Source organism: Mitosporidium daphniae (assembly GCF_000760515.2).
Source record: "Mitosporidium daphniae strain UGP3 chromosome Unknown contig-157, whole genome shotgun sequence".
Lineage (NCBI taxonomy): Eukaryota > Fungi > Microsporidia > Mitosporidium > Mitosporidium daphniae.
Window position 1 is genome coordinate 1 of NW_013546670.1, and position 9,128 is coordinate 9,128.

Here is a 9,128-nt window from a genome sequence, read left to right on the forward strand (position 1 = left end):
ATACGCTACAAGCGGAAGTTTGAAGGCTAAAAGAAGATGTTTCAAACGGAAACAAAACCATCACCCTCATAGCTGAAATAAGAAAACCCGCAAAGGTTTCAATGTCCGAGAATTAAAAAATAGAAATCCACAAACATCTTAAAGTTCTTTGAAATCGAGGAAATGAGTGCTCAATTGTCAGAACTCGAAAATTTTAATTTGAGCCTTTTCTGGGGTTGAATTGGGACGCCCGAAAACTAACCTTTTAAAGCAATAAATTTATTATTTAGGACGATTAAAAAATATCAAACAACGTTTTTAGAGGAATCCATCGGATTTAAGATTGGTCTTTTATGCATCCTTCGCGAAATGACATCCTCGACGATTCCCATGCATCATGGAACAATTTCAAAATATCGGCCGAACGGGTTTCCCAAACCACCTAAATAGCTGCCTGCTTTTATTTGTGTTTCCAGAATTTGGTGTTGGGTGCGCTTCTGCAAGTAGCCCACACCACATTCATGAATGGGTATACCCATCAGCTTAGCTTTGCTATTACCCTTTGTGGTGTGCTTGGCCGTTTCTTTAATTGTGTTTTTAGCTAACCCACTTTCGTGGCTCAAGACTCAACACGGTACTCTTCAGGTCCTTTCAAAATGGGATGGCATCAAATTTGCTATTTATCGCAGCTTTCCAAAGACAGTCGGGAGTGAATTAAAAGGTTGAGGCAGGGAATATACTCTTTTGGATTATCTTCTAAACTTGCATCGATATGATCTGTTTGAAAACCTTCTTACCTCGTTACCTTGAAATACGCATTTGCCTTGCTTCAGAATTTAGTGTTTTTGTTACCAAATTAATTCCACCTGCACTTTGATTCGATAGTCTGCCCACATTTGCAGCTTCCACCCGATGCAGCCTCGAAACCAAGTGTCCCCTCCACGATTCCATTTATTACGACATAAAGCATAGTAATCTTAACCCTAACCCTAAATTAAATGGTTTACTACTATAGTGTGGGTCCACTCAAAGCAAAGATCAGGATGAGGGCATGCTAGCAAAGTCATCGCCGCGGATCTTCTTGATCAATTCAGACATTGAAAGCAAAGTTTTGGAAAGGATTTCTTTAAATTTCTCTGTATCGGCATTGAGCGAGGAGCGAGAAGAAACTCCAACGTAAATATGGCCGTCATATATAGAATAGGGCAACCCAAAGCCGTCATCGACAACCTCACCATAGCCCCAGGCATCATTGTGATCAGCTGTGATTTGGGAAGTGGACAAAACCCATTTTTGCGAATTCATGAATAACTCGTTTTGAAACAGCTTTGGTCTCAGGTGCTTATTATTCTCGGCAATCAAGGATAATCCAAGAAGGTGTCGGTCGATCCCATTCCCGGTCCCGACTTCACGAGCAAATTTAAAATGCAATTTGATTGCATTTTCTAGCAGGGAAAACTTATGTGTTGATTCTACCGATGGGTTATCCATGGCAAGGATCCATTCCGCCGTCTCTAGAGAGGGAGATCGAACCACATCTGTTCTTCCAAAAGCGAAGGCTCGGGTTTGAGCAGCTTCGTATGATGCAGCTAATTTTCCAGAAAATCTATAATAGGCCAGCTGAAAGGCCATCTGCATGAAGCTATCTGGAGATAGATTCCATTTTTTGATATCTGATTTGCCAAAATGCTCGAACAATAGGCATGAAAAAAGATGAACTTTCCGATGCTCCTCAAAAGAGAATTTGGCTTTATTGAGAAGCTGGGTGATAGATTCATTGATGTCCCAGGTGAAAGGCCCGTGGGGCTCTTTCTTAAAAGTCTCTGTGGAACGTCTAGCCAAAGGGAAAGAGGGAAATCTAGGCTAATGTACACCAAATAATACTCTTTGACCATTTCAGAGCATAGCCGGTTTGTTATGGTTCCATCCATCATTGAATGTTCGCCAAGAAGACCGGCGTGGCCGTTTTGCGAAACGATAAACTGAATGGACTTGTCGAAAAATCTATTTTGACCATTTCCGTGCCATAGGGAGTGGCATCGCTAATTTATAAGAAAATCTCTCAAACCTCCTCAAGACTCTGCGGAGACGTATCATCCAAACACAATACGCACGATGCAGTGCGGATGATTTCAAGATTTTCTCGGTTTTTTACAGAAGCTTTTTCTAAAAGAGATATGCCCTAAGACCAAATTAAATGAAGCCATCTACCTCAGTTGCTGAATCCCGTTCGACAGCAGTGAAAATTCCGATGTTTGGAATATCTCCAGCGTTGTCTTTGTGGTTGGAAACAATTGCAAATAAATCGCTAGGGATCAAAAATAGAATGTACCCTTCAATTTCAGCCAGGGAGCGCATCAAAGTACCAGATCGATTATATCCCTCGATTTTATAGTAGGCATTTTTATAAAGGACAACTAGATGGCTGTTTTTCTTCAAATCGAATACCAGTGTGGTATCATAGGGTTTCCTCGGGATCCTGCAAGCGTTGAACACATATTTGTACATGTGRGAGCAAAGCTGTGCAGAACCAAGTCGATCCGGTTCCAAAGATCCACACATTATCTTTTCCTTCATTTTAATAGCTGCAGAGGCAAGAAGAGCGGCAATGCGACATTGCCTTTCAACGTCAGTGTTTGTGCCAGATAAAAAGGGAGAAAAGATTTGGTCCTTAAAGGCGTAAAAATAGCTAACATAAAAGGCCAATGGAGATCGATCTCTAAGATAGGCATAATCATTCCACCACTCATAAAACCATCCAAAAGAAGTTTTCTTTTCACCTGCCCGAGCTTCAAGAAGGGCTTGCAAAATGGGGCCTTCTTTATTTTCAAATTCCGCGATAAGAGCGTCAACTTCTGATGTGGATTTTCCGCTGCCGATTTCAAGAGCCCTAATGAATCCCTTTAATTTTGACAATGTCGAATGGAGAGCTGGGATCGGCAAAGGGTTAATTTGAGATTGCGATCTGAAAAGTGGCGAATCGTTGATTTCCGTAGAGGAGGGAAACCCTTCAGGAAAAGTGGTATTTGTAGCAGCGTCAGTATTTTTTTTAGAAGAATCCGGATCCATTTTTCTTTTCAAATTATTTCCTTCAGTTGAATTTTCATTAGTTCCTGTAGAGTTCCCCGTATAAATAGTTGAAACATCAGTCTTTACAGGTTTAAACCCCATTTCATTTACATCGGAATAAAGATCACTTTGTATTTTCTGTGTATAACCAAGTTGTAATGAGGGGAGAACGATAATAGCAATAAAAGCTACAAGAAATAGAAGTTTTCGAACCTGCATCTAAGTGGACAGCTTTTTGAAAAAGCAGCTAACATTTTATAAACGGTTTTGCACCGAAAATTTTGCATCAAATGGGAATATTAAATTCAATAGTTGCCCAAATCGCCATTTAGGCCCGGAAATTTTAATTACTAGGTCATCCCACTGCACTTCGTTGACCAAATAGTTACTTGTATTTATGGTGATTGAAAAAATAGAAGGTAACCCAATCAAACACAAAAACAGTTGATTTCTGATACGATCAGCTAGGGCAGAAGTGGCTGTTCCATCGATAATTCGCCTATCTTGCCAACAAAGCACATAACTCGATTTTCGGCATTCTTTCCAGAATGGATTCAATGTATTTCCAAAAACTCTTCTACAATATCCTATCAAATGAATATCATTGTGATTGGGGCTGATATTTCTGACGTTATTCACCATGGAAATATTCGCGTCAGATAATGATCTTACCAGAACAACATGTAAACCTCCTGTTTGATCGCTCGAGCTTTCTTGGAATTCACCAATTTTCTGCCACTGGCACAAGATATGGCAGATCAAAGCAAATAATGTACTTTTATTAAAAATCGCGTCATTAACCCTTTAAAAGAACCCAGAGCACGGTAGAGATATCAAAATAATGTGATGGTGTGGGAAGCCTTTTCAATTGAAGAAAATTAGAATTCCAAGCTTGGAAAGGAAAAGAAAGCTTTCCGGGTGTGGCTAAGCCGGTGAAGCTTGAATTTCCTGTCTTTTGTGGCAAGCAGATGCTCAAAAGAGTGATCAAAGGATTTCATTGGCATCAAGGAATGCGAGCAGTCTTGATTGATGTCAAAAGAAAAGGGAGAAAAGATCGATAAAAGCTTGGCAAGTTTCATGCCTTGGCTGTAAATTTCCTGAATAATCGCATATAAATTGAAGGCCACTAAATATCCGAGTTCTCATCCTTTAGCTTGCTCAACAATTCATTGAAATTTTGCAATAAAGTTTATTTCTGTTCATGTTTTCTTATTGGTGGCATGGTAACCCTAACTAAACTGACCCAAGCAACCAACTAAAGTACCTTTTCATATAATTTACTACACCCTTTTCAACCGATCCAAATTCACCCATATTGCAGTTTGTCCGCCGTTTGGAGCGCTGCGCATGTTTTTCTTGCGTTTGACGGACATTCCCAATCTTTTAATGTGATTTCTATCTGTTTTCGACACAAAAATTTTTTCGACATTTTAAGCGTGGAATGGTTGGAGAGCGGTCGATGAAATATTTGATATTTACTGATGCCTAAATAAAATCAATCGAGCTCCATTAAAATCTGATATTCAGGCTCAGATTGCCATCAGATGTGTCGGAACCTGTGCCAAACTAACGCTAACGCTAACTTAAATAATTAAAATTCCAGATTTTGATTGCCCATCTCATAACTTTTATTGCCATTCTCGTTTTGCGTTCATTACAATTTAAAACAGATAAAAATTTAATGATTTAAAAGATTCACTAATTGAACAAAGGGAAAAAGGGCTCAACTCATACACAGAGAAAGGCACTGTTAGATTCACAAAAAACCCTCATCCTTACTGGCAGAAAAAAAGATATAAAAGAACATAAGAAATATATAGAAAAATTTAAGAGAGATATGGAAAATCTAAGAATGAAAACAATGGAAGAAGAGAAGCAACAGAAACAGCGGAAAGAAGAGGAGCAAGAGGAGCAAGAGGAGCAAGAGGAGCAAGGAAAGAAGAGGAAGATAAACTTGAACTACTAAGAAGCCAATGATCGCCCAAAATAATCAAGCCATCGAAAAATATTAAAAAATGGGTTAAGAAGAGCTCAACACGATTCACTAGCTCGGGCAGCTTTATTAATTCTATCAGATCTACCAGATGAAATATTTCGGAAAATTCTATCAAATCCACTAGTTCTAAAAGCTCCACTAGCTCAGATAGTTGTATCAGTTCTAACAAAAGAGCTAATTATACCACTTGTATCAGTTCTACCAGCTGAAATAGTTCAGGTGGTTCAATTATTTGCGATAGATCCATCAGCTCGACTGGTTACGCTAGATTAATCACTTTCATCAGATCTATCACTTCCATCGGATATATTTTCGTGAGTTTTTACTTCGACTCTCAACAGGTTGATAACCCCAATTTTCTCGTTCTTCCTTTTACGAGAATGCTAAAACGGGCGTTGAGTTTGCTCTCAACACTATCAACACAGTTTTTATTAAATAGGGCTTACTAGGCATACTCTGTTTGAATGTGTTTATCTGATTCACTTGGGATCACAAACCTGTTTACAGGCTTCTCACATCTCCACATTGGTGCACTAAAAGCTTACAAAATTAAAGTGCTTCAAAATCTTGATCATTCGTCTACTTTGACAGATGCTCACAAAAACTTTCTTACTTTTAGTCCTTTTTTGTCTCAGTCTCTTTTGTTTCCTCTAGGGTTTCTTCTGGTCTCTGAACCCAAGGGTCCTAAAATCGGTGCTTCTAGTCTCTAAACATAAAGGTTTTGAAATCGGTGCTTCTGGTCTCTGAACACAAAGGTTCTAAAATCGATGCTTCTGCTCCTGTTTGGGGCGGGATATCCATAAAAATGGAATGGGGACCCAAAACCCAAAATAGCACCTTTTTAATGAGCTATTTAGGGTTTTGGGCAATTGCTAGCCTTTTTGCTGAAAAAAGTTTCACATGCTTCGAACACTTATTTGGAGATGGAGCTCTGAAAAACACCATTTTGAAACCCTCGATGTCAATTTCTATTTTTTTATTTTCTGCAGATACCCTGTGGTCCTTTTATACCAATAAGAAATTGTCTGGATTAAGTTGGTCTGCAAAAAAGTTCTTGGTACATCCTATTCGAGGATATTAGAGCGGTTTATTTGCCAAATTATCTTTTCCCATATATTTCGGCATTTTAGGGATTGACACTATCGGGGCTGCATTGATGGTGTTCTTTAATTTCATGTCTTCGAAAACTTTTGCTTCCGAAGTGATTCGTAGTATCTTTTTCTTTTTATTGCAGAAATACGCTCCTGGATCAAACAAGAAAAAAGGGATTCAATCAAGCGAAAAGCAGGAACTTTTGAGGAAAGAAACAGAAAACTCCAACCGCAGGCTGAAAAAAAAGAGAAAACAAACTTGCACTACTAAAAATACTGGCGAGCCATAAAAACAACCAATAAATTCAGTTTTTAAAACCGTTGGGCAATAAACCCATACGAAGGTTCTCCTTCTTTGGGAGCACTGGTCTAAACTTATGCTGGCCACTACACAAATATATTAGTGAAGTGGAGCAACACTAAGCCCTGCAACCTAATAGACTTTAAGAGACAGTTATCAAAGACCAGAAGGATACTTACTATGGCTAAAATCCGGTCTTGTCTTGTATGATCTGACTGTTAATGGCAATAGTCCCATGGTAAAGCTCAAATCACAAGCTAGCTTATCCACGAATACTTTTTCAGTGGTAAATGGCATTCTTAGGTTTCAGATGTGTGATTAATTAATTGGTTGCGATTTACCCACTTATTACAAATTTTAAAAAAAGTTGCGCGGAATGCAACATCAAACGATGAGGTTTTATTTTAAACTCCGGATGATCTTCTCCATTCATATTTTGGCTCTGCTATTTCTAACCCTATATAATATTTCTGCAGCTACAATTGAAGACGATTTTTCTCCTAAAGTTCCTGCGAAAACAACAGATCAAACTGAGGAAGTGAATCTAGAGTATTTCATAAAAGGAACTTTTACTGAAGTAAGCTTCTCCGGACGGAGTACGATATATTTGGCATCCCTTGTTAGAGATGAAAGATCGCTTGATCAAAATCACAGATACGCACTAAAATCTATCAAAATGACGAAATCTCAGAAAGAAAAGCTAATGTGTGTAATAACGGAAGATTTTCTTATTAAAGAGATTCCGGTAAATTACAAACCACCTTTTATTGAAAGGGAATTTTCGATTCAAAGCAAAGTTGAACATAAAAACGTTGTTCCTGTTTACCATATGGATGGGAATATGATATTTATGGAATATGTAAAGGGTTGCGCTTTATTTGCTATCCCTCAATCTTGGAATGGAAATTTAAAGATATTTGCGTATATTTTCAAAGAAATTGCAGAAGGTATTAAATTTATGCATGAAAAAGGCATTGTGCATGGGGACTTGAAGCCTGATAATATTTTGGTATCAAAAAAAGGGGATGTTAAAATCTGCGATTTTGGTGGCGCTGTGGAGATCAGCAGAGTTAATGCAAAAGGGCGAGAAGGAACAAAAGGGCCAGAAGGAACAACTTTAGAGGAAACTCCCTATTCAACTGGGGAGTATAAGTTTACTTTTATGCAAAAATATGTTGCGCCAGAGTTTATCGACCCAGAATCTGTGGTTCCAAAAAGCGTGAAGGACGTACTTATCAGCAAAATAGGGGTCACACAAGAATGGATTGCATTAACCGAGGGAAAGTTGAAACTTTGCATTAAAGGTAACGTCTTTCCCACCAAAGAATCAGATGTCTTCTTGTTTGGAGCTACTTTTGTTAGCATGCTTAGAACTAGAGATGCAGCCAGACTCGACCGTAATTATTTTTCTTTTCAAAATGACGGAGAAGAAGTGGATAAAAAAAGCCGGAAAAATATGAGGATATCTTAAGGTTAATAGAAAAATTTGATCGCAACTTGGCTAAAATCATTGACCAGGCTCTTGATCCATCTCCTCAGGAAAGACCTACTATTGAAAAAGTGCTCGAATGTCTCGAAAAGGTACCTTGTTGCACCAAAGATGAATTCAAGATTTTTGCTGCAGGCGCTAAAGAGTTTAAAGTTGCTCCTTATAGAAAAAAAAGGCCTCAAAACCATCGAGGAAGTCAACAAATTCCAGAAAAAATGCGACTAATCAGTAAGGCATAGAAAGTAATTTAAGAAAAAACATGAAAACAAAAAGCAAACAGCGAAAGGAAGAAAATACTATTTGTGAATAAATTGTCCCTTCAGGTGTCTGAGATAAAAATTGACTCGAAATACCAAATTCTCTTTTAGAGAATGCCTAAAATCAAGTGGTTCGTCTGGAACTGAATTAGCGGTTTCGAGGGATTGTTAGCAGATAAATCTAATTGCCATGGTTGATCAGCCGCTGCATAAATTTAGCACCAAAGCACTCTTTCATATTCGACCAAGTAAAATTGTTCGCCATCATACTCGATTTGTTATTGACCAGTGTATATTTGGTGCCCAAGTTGGTATAGATCTTGTTTAAGCCCAATCATAGAATTAAACAACCAGCCCTAAGCTACACGACAACCTAACTTTAAATATATACTCGGCCACTCTAGACTTGTCTATTATCGAAATACTGTCTTCCTGGAGGTTTGCAACTTTTTCACCAAAAGATCTAGAGCATATTCAACAGCATATGGAACGAGAATAGAAGCGCAAAGCSAAAGAACCCCTGTTCTAGATGGCTTTATGGCTGCTCWAATGAAAACCGTATCTGCCAACTCGAAGCCTATTTCAAGCGTTTTCTCATCTCAGCTATTGCCTTTAATTARGAGAACCACATCTATGTTCTTTTTGCGTTCAGAAAAATCCACATCAGCCTATCAATAGAGTTTGGATGGCTCATGTTTAAGTGAAGGCCGAAATATGCAGTCAAACAGTATTTATTTCAAATTAGTGTGATTATTTCTGCTTATCCGTGACATTACTTTTGAAATAGGAAGAAAGAAAGGATGCAAACTCTTTATAAGAAAGTTTCTGAATTTGACTCGATTTTCCTATGCGCATTGACATGCACACTTGAACTGATGCCCTCTTTTCCGTGATTTTCCCTTCATTTTTGTGTTGAAAATTGTGGCGTTTCCAGTTTTGATGATTT

At 38.3% G+C, this 9,128-nt stretch overlaps 2 protein-coding genes across 2 annotated transcripts; one reads left to right on the forward strand and one right to left on the reverse strand.

The window, feature by feature from the left end:
- Window positions 1-1,017: 1,017 nt before the first annotated feature.
- On the reverse strand, window positions 1,018-3,267 carry DI09_157p10 (uncharacterized protein; the record flags this gene model as incomplete). The annotated part of the gene is made up of 2 exons (XM_013383567.1): window positions 1,018-1,842; window positions 2,191-3,267. The coding sequence occupies 2 exons, from the start codon at window positions 3,265-3,267 to the stop codon at window positions 1,018-1,020; spliced, it is 1,902 nt and encodes a 633-aa protein (XP_013239021.1).
- A 3,584-nt stretch (window positions 3,268-6,851) lies between these two features.
- Window positions 6,852-8,164, forward strand: DI09_157p20 (uncharacterized protein; the record flags this gene model as incomplete). Its single annotated transcript, XM_013383568.1, has 2 exons — window positions 6,852-7,833; window positions 7,917-8,164. The coding sequence occupies 2 exons, from the start codon at window positions 6,852-6,854 to the stop codon at window positions 8,162-8,164; spliced, it is 1,230 nt and encodes a 409-aa protein (XP_013239022.1).
- Between the last annotated feature and the right edge of the window lie 964 nt (window positions 8,165-9,128).